Below are 22,695 nucleotides of genomic sequence, written 5' to 3'. Positions count from 1 at the left end.
ATTCTTTTGTAGTGGAAAATAGATGAAAAATATGCCACTCTGTTTCCGGCATTGTTGTCCCTTCCCTTATTAATCACAGTCTTCTGTGATTGCCTGTCGATGCACAAGGTTTCACACCCTCACATGTTCAGCTAAAACCCACATCTGTTCGAGATCAGCCTCAATTATGCCTCTAGTTCACTTCTTCACTCCACAGAGCAATTGTTGGTGTTTACCAAATATGGCTAGGCTAGAATGTGTGATCTGTTTACTACTGTGTGATCTGTTTACTTCTCTGTCTGTGTGTGTGTGTGTGTGTGTGTGTGTGTGTGTGTGTGTGTGTGTGTGTGTGTGTGTGTGTGTGTGTGTGTGTGTGTGTGTGTGTGTGTGTGTGTGTGTGTGTGTGGAGGGTTTGGAGTTTATGTGTTGGAGGAGGGTAGGCCTAATAGCTCTGCTGAATCTGATGAACAGCCCTAGAGAGTCAAAACCAGTAACCCACGATGGCGTCATCATGCATCTAAGCAAACTATTTTCTTTGTGGTGGGCGGAAAGGAGGAGGAGGTAAGGCCTGATAGATTTATTTTTACATTATAAGCAATTATAAGCACGATACAGGCTAGATGATAGACATTTTCAATAGGAATTGTGTTTAATTAACTAGACTGGAGAGAATCGCATATGGTTATCTGCTTTCAAAGAATAGCATAACAAACATAGAGTGAATTGTGCAAACCACCAGGAAGTATCAGAAAAAGGAAAAATCAGTGCTAATGGCAGTAAAAAAAAATAAAAAAAACAATGATTGGTAGTCATGAGCTTGATCGCTGTCGATTAACGGTTATGGTTGGCGGTGTGATTATGGTATTACTATTACATCAGCACTAGCCTACTGCTGAGTCTGGCAAAGACCACCAGAGCACAAAGCTAATACTCCAATAACCACAAATTGAGTCGTTTAATCAAATTGCTATTTTCTTGTGGGGGAGAGGAGAGGAGAGGAGAGGAGAGAAGAGGGAATACGGTTTGGAGTGTCCCTCATTCCCAAAGCCCAAGCCCCCAAAACTCAATTCCCATCTACCGCAGAAAACCCTGCCATCATAATCAGGTCACAATCACCAATTAACTGTATAATTAGGCTGTGCCGAGCCTTGCATCTCTTCTCCTCTCTCCTGTCATCTCCTCTCCTCTCCTCTCCTCTCCTCTTCTCTTCTCTCTTCTTGCTACCTCTGCCTTCTCTCCTAGCAGTGGGGACGCCTGCAGGTTAGTGATTTTAATGTCTGAGTCTGAATCCCAGCGGGTCACTGCAGAGCGCTCTTTCTCTCTCTCTCTCTCTCTCTCTCTCTCTCTCTCTCTCTCTCTCTCTCTCCTAAAAAGAAACTCTAGCACATTCCGTCAGTCAGTCAACCAGTCAGTAGACAAACCCACCCACAAGCACTAATAGAGAAAGAGAGGAAGGGTGGAGAAAGTGAGGAAGGGAGGAGAGGAGAAGAGCAAACAACAGGGGCTGATTTCCAGGCAAATGAGTGTGCCCTCTCGTGACTCTTCTGAAAAGGATGATCAGGGAATCTGACAGGGTGTACAAAGGGGACACTGGTCCTGGGCCCAGGGAGAAAGGGAGCCCAAAATGTGGTCTTCGTGACATTGTATGAGTGGGGTAGGGAGCCCTTTTAGATGAATTTATCCTGGCCCTGGGGATGATGCATGGGAGATTGGGAACAAGGTAACAGTGGCGTCTCGCCTGGCCCTCCTCCTCCCATCTCAGAGATTAGGAGATTAGAGATGATGAGGAGAGGTGAGATAGACCACTGAGAGACCATGAGACTTAGAGCTGTAGGGTGGCGTCGGGCCGGATGTGTTTAATTTATCTTTTCCTTCACATAATATGTAGGGCCTACATACTGTACAGAGGGAGAACAGAGATAGAGAGGGGGATAGTATATAGGGTAGGTTGAGAGAGAAAGACAAACAGTGAGAAGGATGTGGAGACTGAGAGAAGAGAATAGGGCAGAGAGAGACAGAGAGACAGACAAGGGGGGGGTGGCTGCTAAACAGTATACAGTAGAACAGAGAGACAGGTAGATAGAAGACACATGGGGAGAGCACGAGAGATTACACAAATCAGTTGACAGCCTTCTAAAATTTACACTGAAATGCACTGCAAAATAAAATAAAATAAACAATGACAAACCCGTATTGTGAGGACTCGATTGTTAAAGTCTATACCTGTTAGTCTAACAGGAAGAAGCACATTACATTTTGAAAATGATGTTTAAAAAGAATATGGCACTTCTTAGAGTCGTGTGATAAATGAGCATGTGGACGCTAAAGTACTCTCTGCAGAGGAGTTCAAAAGGGGTAGGCCTACAAGCACACTGAGTTCTAACTCGCAGGTGCAATGAGCTGCTGGTTACAGAGAGAGAGAGAGAGAGAGAGAGAGAGAGAGAGAGAGAGAGAGAGAGAGAGAGAGAGAGAGAGAGAGAGAGAGAGAGAGAGAGAGAGAGAGAGAGAGGGACAGACAGACAGACAGACAGACGCTAGATTACTGCAAAGGTTCATCAAGAGGCTGCACAAGAGCTCCCTCTTATGGTGAAATAAAAACATGGCAATGGCAATGGTATTTGAGCCGAAATATATTGATACGACAAACTAGACCCCATGGCATTTGTAGGTAGGCCTAAGGTTAGTGGGATTTCAAATATTACAAGTCAATTTTTGCCGTCAGCATCATACACTTAAAGGCAATGAGAAATATTCTTCGAAACAAATCACAGCATGATACAAACATAGTTGTCTAAATTCACGGCAACTAACTTCCTCTGCACGTATCTGAGATCCCCGCAGCCCCTTTCCCCGTTGATTACCATCGCTAGCTCTGCCTCAGACGTTAGCTGTGAGGTCCAGCGGGAGGAGCAGTCTGGCCCTGATAACGGCAATTAAAACCACCACCCATTAAAACATCCTGGCGCAGATCAAAGCGTCCAATTACCTCCACACAATTAATCTGTTAGTGGCCATTATCTCCCAGGGTTCCTCTTGCGGCAGTGAGTGTAGTTTGGGGAGCTGGGAGGAGTTGTGTGGTGGTGGTCAGGAGGATGTGAATTTCATTATTTTCCCCCAACAACTTTCCCGCTCACGTCTTTGCTACTTGGTTGTGCTGATTGCCTGCCCTCCAACTAGACTGGCTACTCTTTTTTCTGTTAATTGCTCACAGCGTGTAGGCTATGTAAATAATCATTTTAAAAAGCCAAAGAAAAACAAATAAACGTTAAATTCAATAATTAAATCCTCCTTCACAACTGACCTTTTAGTAAGCTCACAAACACACACTTTGTTGATTGTTTGTTTGGTTGGTTGGGGTTTTTTTGTGCATTTTTGCAGGGGTGCAAAACACCATCCTCTCTTATATCTGGGTTTGATTGGTGTCAGCATGGATGGTAAACAAACTCCCAACTATTATCCATCTTGTAATCAAGTCAATTATAAACACATTATCCCCCGTAATTATCAAACAGTGTGATCAAATCAATTCTTGTTTCAGGCAAGTGTAGGCCTACAGTACATGCCAGGCATGAGATGTGGCTCTCGCAGTGCTATCCACTGGGGAACAACAAATACCAACAGCAAACCTCATGGAGCGTCAGACAACATGATTGATTCCTTGCCTCCTAGTTGAAAGACAGGAACAGCTGGTGACTGGCAGGATGGTAGCAGCAGGAAAGAAGAAATCATGTTGTGCTATTAACCCTGCCAGTTTCACTGCACTGCGACCAAGACAGATGATAGAATATTACGAGGAGAATAGCCTACAATAAGCAGATATTCCTTTTGTGAGATTGTCAAATGCTTAGTGCTTCATAGGCTGTGACTTGGTATACTCTGCGCTAGTTCCCCACTCAGGGCTCGAACCCGTCAACGCTCCAATTTGGGCATGGTGGGCACAGTAGGCTACGATACAGTCCTGTTGAGCCAAAGGTCCAGACCCATCAGCACCACCGGTAGGCCTACTGTATGAGGCTTCAGGAGAGAAGTTTACCAAGGTTCTACGCAGTGGTGTAGTCTACTTTTTTATGGTGGGTATACTGTATATTTGAGCATTTTTTGAAGTGGGTATACTGTATATATTTGTGCTATTCAAAACAATGGATCAATCAATTTGAAGTGGGTATACTGAAATCCCTGAAATTAAGAAGTGGGTATACTCTGTATACCTGCGTTCTATGTAGACTACACCACTGGTTCTACGCCAAACTATGTTGGCATCTAACCTGGTTCTCACATAGATGGATTTTCATCCCCGTGCGAGCTCACGAAGTGTAACGAAGATGCACGAAGCACTAGGGGTCTCTCGAGAGCCAGGCTAGTTGGCATCCATTACACAAGCTAATCATCATTGGAATGTGAAAGAAAATGAGGTAACACTTTGCTTGATGCTGGAGTCATACGGATGACATAACAGTGTCATAACATTGTCATAATACGTTCATGCGTTTGTCTTAAACATTATGACAATATCATAAACATTGTGGCTTTGTCTTTAAGTGAAATTCGATTATGACAAAGACAGGCCTAACAATGTCAACTTTTCATGGCCAAACAATGCTTATGACATTGGCATTATGTTTATGACTCATTCATGACACTATTATGACACTGTTATGTCATACGTATGACGCCGGCGTCAAGTAAAGTGTAACCGAAAATGATTATGCTTATGCATGCATTGTTGTGTGTGAGCATCTGCAGCATAGACATCAGCAATCCAATACTTGATTTCTATAGCAATAGCCTACATAACATGATGGCATAGCCTATTTCTGTCTGACACACCACAGACCTTGACAGTGGCACAGTTGACATGATTGATGCACGATGCCCTCAGCATTAATATTAGGCCTACATACAGTATACGTATAGGTATGTGATATAGCAATTCTGCAATATTGCCATTCAATCTTGGCCACCTGTATTTTTGATTATCAGTCTATACTGTAATAGGTTTTATTTGCCAGGTTGAGAATCAATTCTGTAACCCTCACCCCTGCCAATAATATTGCTACTATTGCAAGTTATTGTAAGTCAGCTCAGTGCTGCTGCACAAATACAGCCTGTTCTCCACTGTCTCCATAGGGCCAGGGTAGTAATAACGGTAGTGCAGCAATAGAAGCGAGACCTTGACATTGTGACAGCAAGGGTGGATGTTGGATGTCAGTGAGAACAGAGAGAGAGAGAGAGAGAGAGAGAGGTGGGTGATTGAGCAGAAAGGTGGGCAGGCCAGATACGTTGTATGCCCTTGAGCAATAGAACAGGCAAGAAGGGAGGGAGCAAGAGAGCAAGAGAGTGAGAGGTAGTCCGCCTTTTTCTATTTCTCTCTCTCTCTCTCTCTCTCTCTCTCTCTCTCTCTCGCTTGCTCACTCTGTCCGTCTGTCTGTGTGCCTCTCTCTCTCTCTCTCTCTCTCTCTCTCTCTCTCTCTCTCTCTCTCTCTCTCTCTCTCTCTCAGACAGGCAGCTGCTTGCTCTCGACAGTAATAACTCCTCATCTTTCCCTCAATCAATTCTGGCTCTGCGGCAGCCATGTCAGCGGTGGTGAGCCAGCCAGAGCAGATTCTTTGGGGCTGTACGAGGTCTAGACTGCTCATCAGCACCGCTGGCTAGGCCATGACCCCATACCTTACGCAGCTCATGTCCTGCCCCCCTTGTTTCAATAAAATGCTTTCACATTCTCCCTTTCTTTCTCTCTCTCTCTCTCTATCTCTCGCTCTCTCTCTCTCCGGTGGGTGTGCGTGCGTGCGTGTGCGTGTGCGTGTGTGTGTGTGTGTGTGTGTGTGTGTGTGTGTGTGTGTGTGTGTGTGTGTGTGTGCGTGTGTGTGGCGAGTGACTAGTGTGTGGTGCAATGTGTAGGTGTGAGTAGGTAATCTCTATGAGTGTGTTGCTGTATGCTGTGTATGTGTAGTCTTGTCTGTGTCACGTATTAGGGGATGTGTGTGTGTGTGTGTGTGTGTGTGTGTGTGTGTGTGTGTGTGTGTGTGTGTGTGTGTGTGTGTGCGTGCGTGCGTGCGTGCGTGCGTGCGTGCGTGCGTGCGTGTGTGTGTGTGTGTGTTACTCTCTGCCTCTCAGTCTTGTAGAGAATGCACCAATGTCAGGTACACACGTCTCCGGGGAGCCATGTTGCTTCCCTCTGCAGTGAAGAGCTGCTGACGGCCTCCAGCTTGGCTCTGTTTCATCACCCCCCTCAGATATGCCATTTGACAGGATGCTTCTGCTATGGCTGTACTGTGTGGTCACAGGGGCCGCCCAGCTCTGGTTAGCTGACATACAGGTGGTGTCAAAAAAAGCAGCATATAGTTTACTGACCTCGTTATGTCACGTCAGTCTGCAGGAAAACAACCGTTAGTGAGTGTTTTATGCTGGAGTGTGTGTGTGTGTGTGTGTGTGTGTGTGTGTGTGTGTGTGTGTGTGTGTGTGTGTGTGTGTGTGTGTGTGTGTGTGTGTGTGTGTGTGTGTGTGTGTGTGTGTGTGTGTGTGTGTGTGTGTGTGTGTGTGTGTGTGTGTGTGACATCAATTAAAAAATGGAGCATATTTCTCAATCATCTCACACCAAATACAATGTACCGGTATATATTTATTTATTGTGTGTATTTATTGTTGACATTTTGAACATTATTTCTATTTAATTTATGATCCACCCAAATGTGTTGTTGTCTATCATGTCACAGCTCTAATGTGGTAACATCTGTTGGCTAACGTCTTTAAGCTCTGTAATACCTCATTGAGTAATTTAACAAAGCAAAAATCAATTAAAAGATCTTTAAGATTTATCAGACTTAACGATACTCATTACCCACCCAATACAGTATGTCTGCGGATTTCTTAATGTTAATTCTTAGACCTATACTCAAAACCGGAGTGATCTGCTCTATACATAGTATAGTGCTTGTTCTGCATTGTACCAAGCGAGGTTGTGTGCTGGTTATTCTACAGGAAAAGATTGGATTAGGTCATGTCACATTTGTTAACCATGCAAGCACATCAATGGAAGATCAGTGGCCTTTCTCACTAGTCAGAGATGACACACAACAATCACAAAGACAAATAATGACGAGTCTTTTTGCAGCAAGAGGATATTCAGTAATTGACTTTGACTTTAAATACAGTATGCAGGACCTACAGTATATTTGATAATCAGCTGTAGCCTGGTTAGGGGGGTGGCGTTAGGATCAGAGGTTTGCGGCTTCTAATTCCACCCTCTCCCCTAAATCTCCCCAGCCATGACTGAAGAGTCCTTGTTGAGCAAGGCCCCTAAGTTACCATCTCTGAAGGCATCTAACCCCACATTGCTCCAGGGACTGTAACCAATGCCCTCTAAAATAATTGTAAGTCGCTTTGGAGAAAGGCGTCAGCTAAGTGTAATGTAATGTAATCAGCTCAGAGAGCTTCCGCTTTACCTAAAAGAGGTGTCTGAAAAACATTTAAAACAGATAATGACTTTTCCTTTGCTTCAGAGGAATATGGAAAACTGATCATAAATATCACTACATCATGCATTTCTTTTATAATTGCTTTCTCTGTTTTGTTTCACTTTTTGTATCTTTTAACAGTCAAGCAGAGCCTTCTTGTAATCCTGTTATCTGATTACCAAAATGGTTGATAAGTGTTAATCTGTTACTTAATGTAATGGCATAACATTGTTGTTATTGTTATAATAATAATAATAATAATGTTATTATGCAGTTCAGCTTTTTCAGCAAAGAATGAGGCAGATTGCTGGCAATTAAATACTGAATAAAAGTAGGCCCACTGAATATTTTGAAGCAGACTCTTTAATCTTACTAAAATACCACTATTTCTCTGCCAATTCACTTCTGCATTTATAGCACCATATTGAGACATTATGTGCAAGCCCCCCAGTGGCAGATCTGGGTCGTGGCCCATCATTGCACTCAGGGTGCCCTTAGGATGAATACATCTCAGTGAAACCCAAAGTACCTCAAATCCCACCACTGCTGTGCAGCACCAGCACACACAGCTATCTCTTCATTTACTCACATGGGCACGTGGCTTATATACCCCTGCCCCGCGGGAGTGCTCCCGTTTTAATAGAATCCCATTTGAATACGGCATATTCTGCTGTCGAGGGCCTGAGGCCTTTTCATAAAAGTTCCAGAGTGAGCAGCTTTCTCCCCCCCTCCAGCCACGGTTCCAGACACAGACTCATATCCGGTTACGAGGGCCTGATACGGGTGGGGGGTGCGGAGGGGGTAGCCAAAACCTGAGGCTGCTACTGCTACTTCTGCTGCCACCCTTGTCCTGACCCCCTGCCCTTCACAATAACAACCCTGTGTAGCTACAGCACCACACCACTGTGCCCGGGCCGTCTGCTACTAAGCCTCCAGAAAACAAATACAACCCCCATCTGAGACCTCCAACTGCCCCTCCAAGACTGCACTCACTTCCACCCAGGGCCGGTTCTAATACATTTGGCACCCAAGGCAAGCACCCCCCCCCACACACACACACACACACACACGCACACACACACCTTTCTTTGAGCATTTAGAAAGTAGCATCTGTAAGTAGTGTCGTACATTTGATCGAGCACTGTTGATCTAGTACTTACATAAATACTGAGTGCCTATCAATAATCATTGTCCTTGTAACGTTTAATGTTTTATTTCTCTAGCTATTCTAATTCTGTGGAACATTAGGGCTTTACTGGCACCCCCGAGAGACATGTGGCACCCCAGGCAACTGCCTTGTCTGCCTATGCTTAGTGTCAGCCCTGCTTCCGCCCAAAACTACCTGTAGGAGAGCCCGCCATGTGATCAGCAATGTGCATGGGCCCCATTATGTTCTCTAGGGTGTAACTCATCAGTGAGAACACAAAGGACATTCCAGAACACTCAGTAACTAAGGGATCATTCTCCAAGTAGGAAGTAGGAAGTGTTCTACTCAACCCAAGGAGATGGCCTACTCGTGATGTGCAGTACCAGAGCCATACAGAGGGGAGAGTCGGGCAATCTCCGCCGTGTGCTTAGGCCGACTTCCTCTTTAGCAAAATTAGCTGTTTTAGCTTCTCAGTACTGCTCAGCGTTGCGAATGTTAGTTCCTAGCAGTGGGCGTAGCACATAGCAAATGCAATGCAGGGAATATGACAAGACTTGCTGTTCATAGTAATAACTTCAGATAAACATCACAGATGGTAAACTGTTGTGATTATCACCACCGAGACTGTTGTTGGTTTACATATCTGTGGTGATTACCCCGCAGTATAGTTCGTTAGTCCTTATTTTTGGCTGTTAATGTGGTGGTTCTATGTTGAGTCTATGGAAAGACAGCCGCTTTAGGAACACCCTTATCTCGCTGAAAGGCGGAGCTGCCATTTAATTCCTGGTCCTCCAATTGCGTAACTCTCCCCTCTGTATGGCTCTGTGCAGTACTACTGGTGTGCAGTATTAGGAAGCTGTTCACCGCTTCCGCTTATGTGGCAAACAGACTGAGGATTAGAAGGCACAGTAGACTCTCTAAGCCCCTACGGACAGGATGCTGAGGGCGAAGGGGTCATAGATTACATTAGACTGTCTGCCTATACGCTTCTCCCATTAAAACATTTTGCTCTATAGGGAAAGGTGACTAATTTCATTGACAAGTGGATTTAACACAAACACCCAGAACTAACAACTGTGCCTTTGAGTGTTATGGGGGATCATTGGCCAAAATCCTCCCAAGGGTCTTTGGTCGCCATTCCACCAGTGGAACACTAACATTCACTGCAAAAAATGTAACTACCATAGCACTTCATTACAATGGCAGTGCAGGGCCATTGCCATTCTGGTAACAGCTTATTAATAACAGGGGTACAGATCATTATGATTAACTTTAAAGCGGACAGAGTAGTAGTGCAATAAGGCACACGCCCTGACCACTTCATTATCCCCCAAATTAAAATCGGATCCAAATCTGTGCCAAATTTACATCCATACAATCAATTTATCAATTGCTCCCCTATGGGAAAAATGTCTGATTCGTATGATTTTTTTTTTGTCCTTTTCAGATTTTCTCATTCCTTGATGCTTTTCAACCTGAGCAAGCTACCTTAAATATCTTTAAAAATTGACCAATTGTTGAGTTTTTTTTCTAAAATCATAGTGTTAAAATACACATCGAGCCGTAGGTTTGTAGAAATCATGCCAAGACTGTTATAATTATTGTCATCATTAAATATAAAAAAACATCTAGTCACATGAGTGTATTTGTAATAGATCTCTTTATTATAGTGCATTTCTCAGATGTTACAAGATGGGTTAAAAAAGCTAAAAACATGAAACCATTTTAAGAAAAAAGGAAAAAAAAACATTATGCACACCTTCTTGTGTTGTTTCAACAGAAAATTCTCAAAATGAAAGCTTCACAACTGAACACGGGTAGCTAAAGTATATCAGCTTGCTAAAATACAGTTTTGATACTCAAGTTCATATACAGGTCAATGACTCGCCATTTATGCTGCAGCTCGCCATCCAGGTCAATGAATGCTCAATTTTTTTTTGCACTACAGTAGGTGTATATATCTACATAGATGATCAAAGTAATAAAGGCCAAAAGACACTGAAACTCGCTGCAATCGGTGCTTCTTGCAAAATACAGAGAAAAGGAAAGAAAAAAAATATTCACAAACATGAACTGCTGTTGTCCAGTTGCACGAATATATAAAAAAGGTGAGAGGTGACCGCTTCCCTTGTAAGAGGTCAGTGTTGGGCTTGTGACCTTAGGCTCAATGAGAACATGAGAAGGGGAGGGCTCTTACAGTGTCTCTTTGTGACATTCGCAGGAGGCTTTGGAATAAAATGAGTCGAGAGAGAGAGAGAGAGAGAGAGAGAGAGAGAGAGAGAGAGAGAGAGAGAGAGAGAGAGAGAGAGAAAGAGAGAGAGAGAGAGAGAGAGAGAAAGGCAGAAAGAAAAAAGGAGAGAAAGAATGAATCTCTGTGTCAGTTAAATGAGTGGATGGGAAGCCCTGGGCAGAGAGTGCGCGAGAGAAGGGGGACCAAGGCGCACTGCTGGTGTCTGTAACTATGATAATGGCTTGGGGAGGGGCAGGGAGGGGAAAAGGTTAGCCACCTGACAGAGATGGAATAAAACAAAAAAAACTATAAAAGGAGAGCGAGGGAGAGAATTATGGAGAGAATGCAACACTGAGCTGAGCCGACCGTCCAATCACCCTGAAGCTGGCATGTACGTGTGAGCGCGCGTGTGCTTGTGTATACACGTGTATGCATTTGTGTGTATGCGTGCAACAGGCGAACCAGGAGGGGAAAAAACAAAAGCCAGCCTTCACTCCTCCGGAACAAACGTCCTGACCTGCAGCCTTAAAAGCACATTATGTGCATGTAAGCAAGACTACTAGCTGGTAAAGCTGTGAGAGACAATAAGCTTCTCACAGCAGAGCAGGGAAGAGAAGAGAAGCGAAGCGCGAGGGGGAGACCACCAACACTACCCCTTCTGGCCTGAGCACCTGGGACTACAGCACGGGAACGACGCCAAACAAGAAGGCCAAACGAGAAATCAACACACTTTTGAATTCATTAATCAAGCAGGACTCATTCACAAAGAAAAAAACAAAAACATTTTTTTCCTTTTGAAAACAATGAAAAGGCCCTGATGAGAGGTTCAGGTGTGAGCTACAGCGTGAGTGAGTTTCACCTCTCCCAAAGGAATGACGCGGCAGAGCAGAAGGTTGAGAGTAGCCCTGTGCCTGCCCACTCGCCTCCCCAATGCCCCCCGTAAGCAATCAGCACTACCAAGACCTCACTCACATTAAAGTGATGGGATGTCTGGAACTACAATTCAGCTCGTCTAGCCCAACTCAAACCATCAAGAGCAGCTGAGGACAAATGAGTTAAGTCGATCATTCCTCTTTTCCCCCTCAGATACCAAATGCTCTAAAATGTGAGGGGCGGTTCACAACCCATCACCGCAGCCAACAAATAGACAAACTTGTGCGCGTCACCTTTACCCTTTACACAGGGGCGCCGTCAGACACAATCTTCAGCACTTGACAAGAGACACGATGCGTGAGGCACCACAGTAACCTCCTCTCCACACACACCGACAACATGCACACACGACACCATCCTCAGCCTCAGACAAGGGCAGCAGAAAAAAAAATCCAACAAAAAACAAAACAAAAACAAAGACTAAAACCTAAGATTAACAGTTGGTCAGGTAGTGTTCCATGGTCGTAGAGGAACCAAATGCAAAAGAGAGAGAGAGAGAGAGTAAAATGTGCTGAGCTGACTGCTGCCTTCCCACTTTACCTGCCTGCTTGCCCCCTGCTCGCATAGGCCACTCAGCTGGAGTAAATAACCCAGCCGAGACTGAACACAGCTGACAGGTGAGGCAGCAAGCTTGCCTGGGTCACAGTCACACGAGCCCACCTTCAATCAGACTGTCTGGGCTGCTCTGCTCTGTTCTGCGTAGTGAACTAGAAGGCAGGTGGAGCTGCACTCTAGAGTCTAGGCTAGGCCCACTGCTGCACTGCCCTGCCCTGCCCTGCCCTGCCAGGTGGGGAGGGTTGAACCAGAGAGAGTAGAGAGAGAGAGGTTCCAATGGCCCATTGTTTCCGGGTTCTATTATTGGGGGGGAAATCCCCCTTTAGGCAGACCTAGGCAGACCTGAGGACTGTTCTATTCATTGCTAGGAGCATTATGACACGGCCCTCTAGGCAGACCGGAACCTGGTCATGTTAGGTGCCCATAGAAACCTATTATGTTGGCATATCTCTATACTTAAAGAATCTCTGGTTGAACTGGCTGGCTGGCTGGCTGGCTGCTTCTGGAGAGACAAGCAGAGACAGACTGACTGACTGACAGCAGGTGGGGGGCAGGGAGGGGAGGTGTTGCTTTTTTTGTAGATGAAAGGCACAACAGGGCCATACTCATACTCTCAGCTCAGTGATACACACATGTACATACACAAAACAAGACACACACTTGCGCACAACCCCAACACACACCAATGCCCACACCTACGCACACACACACACACACACTCAAGGAGGCGTGGGAGGAGGGGGGACAGGCAGCATCGGTCGGGACCTCTGCAGTCAGAGTGAGCCAAAATCAACAATGAGGAGAAGGACTATGATGAAGACCTGGGGAAACTAAGACGAGCTCCAGCCGATGCTGCCACGCTCATTGCTTGCACAGAGAGACACACACACACACACACACACACACACACACACACACACGCCCAGGCACGCACCAACTCACACACGCACACTCGCTCACACTCAGGCCATTCCATTCAATCAAATACACACATGCACGCCACGCACGCAGACACGTTTAACGCCGAGGGAGGAATGGATCATTTGGCGTTCTTGAGCTGGTTGGAGAGCCAGTCCAGGCCCTCGTACAGGCCGTCGCCGCTGGTGGCGCAGGTGGCCTGGATGTACCAGTTGCGGTGGCGCAGGGAGTGCAGGCCCAGCTTGTCTGTGATCTCCGCCGCGTTCATAGCGTTGGGAAGGTCCTGAAAGGAGAGGAGAGGAGAGAAAGAGGGTTCAAATCTCAGAGAAAAAGAACACACATCAGTGGGGTGCAGAGTGTGAAAGATACAGGGCTTGAAATGTACAAATCCCATGTGGCAAAGTGCTTTGTCAAGACTGCCTTTGTGTCAAGATATTTTCCACAGTGTAAATAATTAGTCATCTAAACCAACTGTACCATCTTAAGCAGTCATCATATCCAGTGCAAGTTCTGTAAACGATAAGCTACTAATACTAAATTAAGCTCTCTGCATGCTTGCTGTAGGATACACGTGCATGATTCGTTCATGAACGCGTTAACATGCGTGTTTAATGTCAATTTAGTGCGCGTTGGACACGGCAGGCAAATGCGTGCATCAGGTGTGATATCTTCAAACTCGCTGGGGGCGATCATGAGAAAGACTGCACAGTTCCACGGGTGTGCTTCTGATGAAAATGAAGAGCGTCTCATTGAGTTTGTCCGAAATTACAAACATTTGCGATCATACTTCCTTATCGCACTTCGAAAAAGAAACATGCAAATATAGGAGCAGTAGCAGTATTGTTTCCTTGCCCAGGGAGCCCCTCTTTTTGTTTTTTGTTTTCCTTGCCGTCTGTGTTCTCAATTTCCACATCGCAATGCTGCACGCTCTCTGCCCCCTGGATGATACCGCCAGTATTTTGCGTCTTTGTCAAGCTTTTAAAGCAAGCATGTGCAGTCGGTTGCTCGCTGTTGACGCGCGTAATTTACAGCTCGCAGCAAGCGTACCGCGGGCCTAAGTCTGCCCTTGATTTTTCAAGGGAGGGGGAATGTTGTTTGAATATAAACTGCCATTAGTCTTGTAAAGTGGTATGTTGGAAAAAAAAAAGCTTAACTGCTCATCCATTATCTATTTGTATTCATTGCATCTGCTTAGTTGAAAAGATAATATTATTCTAAAATAACACAATTTTCTAACCTAAAATTGTCCAATATAATATGCGCGTTTGAGGACAAAACATAGTTTGACACACATTGTGGGGCATTCATTTTCAAAGGCCTGCCCTAGTTCTAGTGACCCAGTTTTTTTCCATACCAAAATACAGAGACTGTGAGGTCATGAAAATGCTGAAAAGCCACAGACAAGTCTTGCCTTTGTACGAGTTAAAATGTATATAACCCCTGCAGCTACAACACAGGTCAAAATGAACTTGAGGTAGAGGTTAAGGTATTTCTAACTGGTAACCCAATCAGGGCTTTTGGAAAGCTCACTGCCTATTGTTTGCTAATTATTAACAATGCCGACATGGGACCCAAGGTAGACGGTTGGAGCAATATTGACTCTGGGGTGTGTCCTTTTCAATGCCTTTTGAAAAACTCCTCCCACGGCCTGAAATTGCCTAACAGCATGGAGGCTCTGCTGTTAGCAGTCACTAATGGAGTTCCTGATCTGCAGTGCGGTTGGGTTGTATTAACACATCCAACACGTTTGAGTCACCACTGGACAGAGCTGTGTGTCAATGACGTACGTGGGTTTGAGTGTGTGGATTTGGTTCATACCGCCTCCTCACTTTGAGTCAGGGGAGAGGGGAAAAAAATAAGTGTTTTGGTGTGTTGCAAGTAAAAACAAAAAAACAGGCAGGGTAACTACTAGATGCACACCACTGTGCTGCAACACACGTATGCAAGTGTGAGTGAGCGTGTACCTGTTTGTTAGCGAAGACTAGCAGCACAGCGTCTCTGAGTTCATCCTCAGCCAGCATGCGTGTCAGCTCCTCCCTTGCCTCGTTGACTCGCTCCCTGTCGTTACTGTCCACCACGAAGATCAAACCTGAGAGAGAGAGAGAGAGAGAGAGAGAGAGAGAGAGAGAGAGAGAGAGAGAGAGAGAGAGAGAGAGAGAGAGAGAAATGGGAACAGAAAGAAAGATGTCCAGTTATTTCTGAAGTCCCTTATACACAGAATGTCCAGTATGCACACTCAGAGCAGATGGCTATTTTTTATATCCATTCTCCCATAATGGCTGAGTAAACAGCATCTCATTTTATATTTTCATAGCTCATCTTGTTTTTAATTTTATGGTGTATGACTTTACAGCTTGTATATTTTTCATTTAGTTTCAAAATGACCTTGCTTTAGCCAGTTTTAGCTTCTTTTTGTAACACTGCCATGTGACTACCAAATAAACTCTTTCACTTTCCTAGAGAACTTGCCATCGGAACTGTCCCAAGACAAGTCAAGAGAGCCATTCTAAGACAAGACAGTGGCAAAGAATGGTGGGAGAAAGAGACATTACAATGAATTTCATGGAGAAGAGAGCAAAGAGGGGGCAGCCTTGGCCCTACCGTGGCCTAGCGGTGGGGCACTGGGTTGCTGTGTCGGTGACCCGGGTTCGATTTCGGCACAGGTCATTTGGTGACACCCCCCCTCCCCCCCTCTCTCTCCCTCCCTCCCACTCACTTCCTGTCGCCTCATACTGTGCTATCGAAATAAAGACAAAAATGCCCCTAAAAAATATATTTCACAAAAAAAAGAGCGGGCGGCCAGGCCAGGCCGAGTGTGTTGTACTTACCCTGTGTGTTCTGGAAGTAGTGTCTCCAGAGGGGCCGGATCTTATCCTGACCACCCACGTCCCACACCGTGAAACTGATGTTCTTGTATTCCACTGTTTCTACATTAAAGCCTGCACATGGAAAAGAGTCACGCAGTCAGTCAAAAACATCACAAAATGGAGGAAGACCTCAGCGGCCACTAATAAAAAGTCCTGTTTTTTTTAGACGATGCAAATTCTTAACAACACCATTTTAAAAGTTGTAGAATACCAAGGCACTCATCATTGTAGCTAAAATACCTTTATTCTAATGGGCATAACATGTCAACAGTCTAAAAAGTATAAAGCTGCATTACCAATAGTGGGAATGGTGGTGACTATTTCTCCCAGCTTGAGTTTGTAAAGGATGGTGGTCTTTCCAGCGGCATCGAGCCCCACCATGAGAATTCTCATCTCCTTCTTCCCAAACAGGTTCTTGAACAGGCCTGCAAACACGTTCCCCATCTTGGCTGATCTGCAAGTGAGAGAGACACACATACACACAAAGGGTTAAGATCTACAATCTGACTCCAGCTGAATGCAATTGCAAACACGCAAGACCAGATAGCAAAGTGGTGCCCTGTGTGTGTGTGTGTGTGTGTGTGTGTGTGTGTGTGTGTGTGTGTGTGTGTGTGTGTGTGTGTGTGTGTGTGTGTAGTAATACATGGGACTGTACCAGATAAGCTTCAGTGAATATAGGCTACTGTAGACTAAATATAACCATGATAGCAAGGTCCCTTTTCTCCTTCTCTATAGTAGTCCATATCTTGTTATAGGCCCACACTCCTTCCACTCCAAGGACTGCTGAACGGGTATCGCTCCACTTGTTCCCATTTCAACGTCTCCGTGACTGCATTTTAGATTCAGCCCCGTCATGCCATTTCCGACTCGCTGCCTTGGTCACTCTGACCAGACCAAGGCTACTAAATACGACTGGCCTGGCCTGCCTTGCAACTTCCCTCTCAATAATGTTTTGGGTGGCGACTGAAAAGGCAGCTTCACAATACACTGCAGGAGGAAGGTCTATTGTTAACCACAGGTGAAGGTCTTGGCGGAAGAGATGGCCAATGCAGCTGCCAACTGCAACATGCAGGGTGAAAACGGTTTCAGCAACTCTGCCCGACCAATAACAAAGGGTCTCCTTTCTTAGAAGAACTACTCAGCTAGGTAACGTCATGCTGAAGTATTGTGCAGGTTATTATTCTGCACTTTTACCTTATCGTTTATTCTATTATTGAACGGTATTTAAATGATTCATCTTCATTACAGAACAATTCGCTATTCATGTGTGTGCGCGCGTCACAAATAAACGCATTTGAAAGAAGTCAAATGTGTGTGTGTGTGTGTGTGTATGTGTGGTGGCAGATGTGGCACCACAATAATTGGTGACAGCAGGCTGACGATTTGAAGATGAACAGCAAAATGGTGCCGCTAAGAACGTCTAGCATGCATCTCAATCAGCTTCCATTTCACACATCTATGCCATAACGAGTGTATTGCAAACAAGACTGCTTTTGTCAAATGATATCAAGAAATCAGCCTGAATCCTGATGGGGGTTCAAACCAGGACAGGGCACAGAGGTAGGCCACTACCAGGACAGGGCAGGCACAGAGGCAGCCCACTTCAGAGCCAGACACTCTCATATAGCCTAAACACCAGAGGAAAACGCAACAACCAGCAATGCAGGTCAGGCAGAAAAAGTAGCTCCCTTTTAGGGTGGCACTCAGACAAGAGGGGGAGAGATAAGGCCATAAAGAGGGGCGGGTAGGGAACAGGCTGTAGGGGTTATGGGAGTACGGGGCTGGGTTTGGGGAGCGCACGACAAGCAGGCTAGACAAAGGGGTCAGTGATGTGGGGAAGGGAAGGGAGGGGAAGGAGCGTGGCTGCCAGGAGCAGAGAGGCAGAGCAGGCAGCCAGGTAACACAACACCTGAGCGGGCCGTCACTGGAGCCCACAGCACACTGAATTAATCAGCACGGTGGAGAGCAGAGCAGGAGAGCCCGTGAAGAAGAAGAAACACACAAGAGACAGCCTATAAGAAGGTATAAGATGGAGAAACGACCTAGTGGGAGAAAATGGAGGGGGGGGGGGGGGTTGATATGAGAGGGAAGGAAGGAGGGGTTGTTTTGAAGGAAGTTGCTACTTGCTAGATCTGTGCAACTGGCGTGGACGAGAATGCAGGGCTGGGGGGTGGGGGTTGGGGGTGAGGGTGTGGTGCTTCTTGCTTTAGGCCGCAGCAGAGCAGAGAACAGCGAGCAGGGAGGGGTGGGACTGATCGTGTGTGTGTGGTGTGGTGTAGTGGCCTCTGAGCTGGCCCCCTTCATCTCAGGTTTACCCTCCAGGCTTGAGGAGGAGGAGGACCAGCGATGCCTACCTGCCTACACTGCACATACTGCAACAACACACACTTAATCCAAGTATACCGACAAGTAGTACCATGGATAAAAAAAATAATGAGACTAAATCCACAAGGCGATACCTGTGGTGTGTACTGAACAAGATAACAGCCCCAAAACACAGAAACTGCCATGACATTTGTAACTCTAAGCCCAGTTAAACTTAAAGCTTAGGAGTATGTGTATGCGTGTGTGGGCCCCAGTAGTTCCTCCCAAAAGACTCAGCTACGGGATAAATAACACTTGAAGGGATTACACCATACACGCTCACATTCATATACACAAACATCACCTGATGCGAAGCAAAAATAAATCAGAGCCAGCGAGTAATAGAGAGAGGAGAGGTGTTGCAACACACCACACATGCTTCAGTTCAGACTAGATATCGGATCCCTGAAGCTCCGAGAAAGGAGGAACCACCTGACCCAACATCTGCTCTGCATTGAGCATGTACACATACGTGTGTGTGTGTGTGTGTGTGTGTGTGTGTGTGTGTGTGTGTGTGTGTGTGTGTGTGTGTGTGTGTGTACGCTTAAAGTATGAGGAAGTGTTGGCTAAATCAGAATCACACCCACTCCCCTCCACGCAGGCCAGGCCTGTGGGCTGTCGAGGAAGCCAGTCGCACAGCTGTGGCGTGTGTACATAAGGGAGGAACTGGCGTCATCATATGGGAAGCTGGCAGCCTGATTACAGAGTCCACTAGGGAGCCAACTCCCCTGCGGTTTCAAGAATGAGAATGTCGACGGCGCGCGCGCGTGTGTGTGTGTTTGTGCGTGCGTGGTAAAGTGTGCGCGTGTTTTGGTGGGTAGTGTAGTGTGTGTTCTGGGTGGCTTAGGCTAAAGCCCACTGTTGATACCTCTGACCGCCCCCATTACTGCTTAGCAAATTTAAAAGCAACTCTTTCATTGATTCCGTTGAATTTTCTTGCCCAGGCCACAGAACTGTGCCCACCCACCGCATGTCTGAATGCTGTAGCCTAGGCCCTACTCCATTCACACGATAATCTACCGACACATTTAATACCCCTTCAGCTCAACCTGCACACAGTACAGTAGTCATGTCAATTATTTACCATCACACAAGCAACTTAATAATTCACTTCACAGTTGACAGTTCAACAGCTCTGGTTCCTTACGATCCTCCTTACAACACCTTTGACACGACACAACACGACCCTCCACACAAGAAGCCTTTCATGACCATGTCCTCCAAAAAGGCAGAGGGGGCACAGGCAAACTACCATCGATGTTTGACGGTGTGCCGTGCGGCCGTCCACCCCACGTCATTATGTGACCAGGGGCTATTGTTCCAAGCCCTACTCTTCTCCACCCTCTATTCTCCAAGGGTGTCTGCTCTGTGGAGAGTTGGATTACCAAATGCTACCCATCTCAAAGCCTGGGTTGTTTGCCTGCCCGCTGCACACACAGACAAATGAACACACACACGTGAATGAATGAATGAATGAATGAATGAATGAATGAATGAATGAATGAATGAATGAATGAATGAATGAATGACAAAGCTGGACTGGGAAGATATCAACTCCGGTTCATTGACAACTGTCAGGAGGACTCACAGCAGAGAATGTAGAGTCTAGGAGTGAGCAAGAGTAGGTACACAGACAGATCTCCCAATTTCTCACACCAATGCTACAAGAGTCATCACAACTTTGAATTCTTCCGTTACATCATTAACAGATAACTTCTAACATAATGAAATGCAAAAAAAAAATCATACCATTAGCCTAATACTATATCAGTGGTCTCCTCGGCCACTGGTTGATTAGCAGGTTTGAACATTACCCCCAAAAAAGTGTCCATAACCTTCATCGAGAATGCAAGCATGATAATCAGACTGCAGAGTAACATAAATGTCATATTTTACAACGTCTAAGGCTGGCGAGGCATTACAGTCAAGGACAATTTATCTTCGTAGTTGGTACAAGTGTCCTCGCAAACAGTTCAGTGTTTTTATATTCTCCAATGGTTCCTGCTCATGTTACAGACCGGGAGACTGGAACGACTGGGCTCTACTGACCTCGATTGGACGCTGTCCGATAATGTTAACAATGGCACTCTTGGCCTGAACGTGTCTAATGGCAGATAATCAGACACCTAAGGGGCCACTATACTGAGCTAATGCAAGTCTCCGTTTAATTGACTCAACATGACACTGACTAGTATTACTGTTCCCCATCCCACCTGTCTCTCTACACTCACACTGGATGTTTTAAGAAGCAGAATAGTTTAGTTTTGACAAGCGATGTGTGCACAAGTACAGGCCGCGCTCGCGGTGACTTTTTCCAAGATGAAACTGATATAGGCCTATAGGAGTCGGTTGCATGCGCCGCGCTCATTTGTTTAACATCATGCTACTAGTATGGGCAGTCATGGGTGAGCGGTTAGGGCGTCAGACTTGCATCCCAGAGGTTGCCGGTTCGACTCCCGACCCGCCAGGTTGGTGGGGGGAGTAATCAACCAGTGCTCTCCCCCATCCTCCTCCATGACTGAGGTACCCTGAGCATGGTACCGTCCCACCGCACTGCTCCCCATGGGGCGCCACTGAGGGCTGCCCCCTTGCACGGGTGAGGCATAAATGCAATTTCCTTGTGTGCTGTGGAGTGCTCTGTCACAATGACAATGGGAGTTGGAGTTTCCCAATTGGCTTTCTAGTGCTGACCAGTCGACATTTAACATGCATAGACGGTACTGTTAACTATGTGATAATCGGTAAACGATTATCCCGTCCACATACGTCAACCTGGGCCCATTTCACAGAACAAATTTCTCCTGCCACATGTTTACAACCTATCGGATCTCATCAACAGCGCACGCAGATCACGACAATCGATCTAGGTCATATTCATGGCTAAATAAATATTTCTGGGATGAAGGATGCATCCTGGCCAACATTAAGCATCCACCTGACTCGAATTTGGAAAGGCGTTTGTGGATTTCAGTTGTAACCCATTCACAAGCTAGCGATAAACATTAGTTTGACGACTATGGCGAGGCTACAGGTAAGAAATTGTCTTCTACAGAAGTGGGTACTTACTAATCAACGTAGGTAATGAGTGGTTAGGATATTGCACTGCTAGTTAGCTCATTCCACCGCATTCCACCTGGCAAACGTTAACCAGCTCGACTTCCTCAGTTCCGCAAGGAATGGCTCATCACTAAGATTAGCTAGTTAGCATGATACACCACTGTAGCTACAACACAAACACTACAGAGCATTCACTGAATTCAGTAGCATAGTAACAAAGTCAATGCTGCCTGACACATTGTGGGAGCCTTTTCCAGTATGTACGTGAGTAAGGTTTTACAATATAAACCTTTAAGTGTTAGCTTTACTCAAGCGATAACCGAGGTTAGTGAGCTACCGTTATGCCTGGCAGCTAACATTATGTTAACTTCCGTCTCCCGGCTTAATAATATCAGGCACCGCACTATTATTACAGGTAAGACAATGCTAACCGATGGTAATTATTGGTATTGTGGAGTGCGTGTTGTCAAATTAAATACAATAGAAGTTTTACCTTCTGGATGCGGTTTCTGGATTATTCTCCTAACTCCCCTTCTCCGCTAACGACAAAATGGCGTCTTTCACAGGTCCAAAGACAGCCGCGTCATGGGCCTTGCCCATCTTTATATATGGTCCAATGGTGTCGGTCATAGTGGAAAGTTGTGCACGCCCACTGGGACTGCTAGCCTATCACGAAAGCGAAAATCAGATAAGAGTTCCTCGATTCTCCACCCGGCATCCGCCCCAGCTCTTTAGTGCTTCCGGCCTATGGCGGATACAGAAAATCAACCAACAAGTCATTCTTGCTGTGCTGGCGATGTTGTCCATGCATTGTGTGCCGATGTCACTGTGCAGGTGTTGGCTTCATTTGTCACAAATCAAACCGGTTTGTTGGGTACGAACACCAAGCCACGTCACCACCAGTCCATAACCACAGGTTTTATTAGGTCTGGATCTATTCTCAGGGCCCTGGACCAGGTCCCGTGAGGTTGAGAGGGCATTCTGTGTTTTTCATGCCTTTAATTTCTTTTTAGGTCTTGCAGTTGTGAGTCGTGACCACCACTATGGTTTGGTTGGCCTTTGTTTTCTTAAAAAGAGGAGCATGTATCATTTTAGAAGATGGACAACTCTCTGCCCTTCAGACAAAGGCCACAGGCACTGAGTTGGTTAAGCCATTCAGCCAAGCAGTCATTAGGCAACAAGAGTCGTTAA

General features: G+C 45.8%; 1 protein-coding gene across 1 annotated transcript; it reads right to left on the bottom strand.

Annotated features, from left to right (window-relative positions):
• Positions 1-10,221: 10,221 nt before the first annotated feature.
• arf2a (ADP-ribosylation factor 2a) lies at positions 10,222-22,084 on the bottom strand. Its single transcript, XM_063191825.1, has 5 exons — positions 21,998-22,084; positions 16,380-16,537; positions 16,045-16,155; positions 15,181-15,305; positions 10,222-13,499 (listed from the first exon to the last, which is right to left on the bottom strand). The coding sequence occupies exons 2-5, from the start codon at positions 16,525-16,527 to the stop codon at positions 13,338-13,340; spliced, it is 546 nt and encodes a 181-aa protein (XP_063047895.1). The 5' UTR covers positions 16,528-16,537; positions 21,998-22,084; the 3' UTR covers positions 10,222-13,337.
• Between the last annotated feature and the right edge of the window lie 611 nt (positions 22,085-22,695).

This window comes from Engraulis encrasicolus, chromosome 2 (genome assembly GCF_034702125.1).
Source record: "Engraulis encrasicolus isolate BLACKSEA-1 chromosome 2, IST_EnEncr_1.0, whole genome shotgun sequence".
In the NCBI taxonomy this organism is placed as follows: domain Eukaryota; kingdom Metazoa; phylum Chordata; class Actinopteri; order Clupeiformes; family Engraulidae; genus Engraulis; species Engraulis encrasicolus.
Note: the sequence above shows the minus strand (reverse complement) of the source record. Positions and strands in the feature narration are given on the sequence as shown.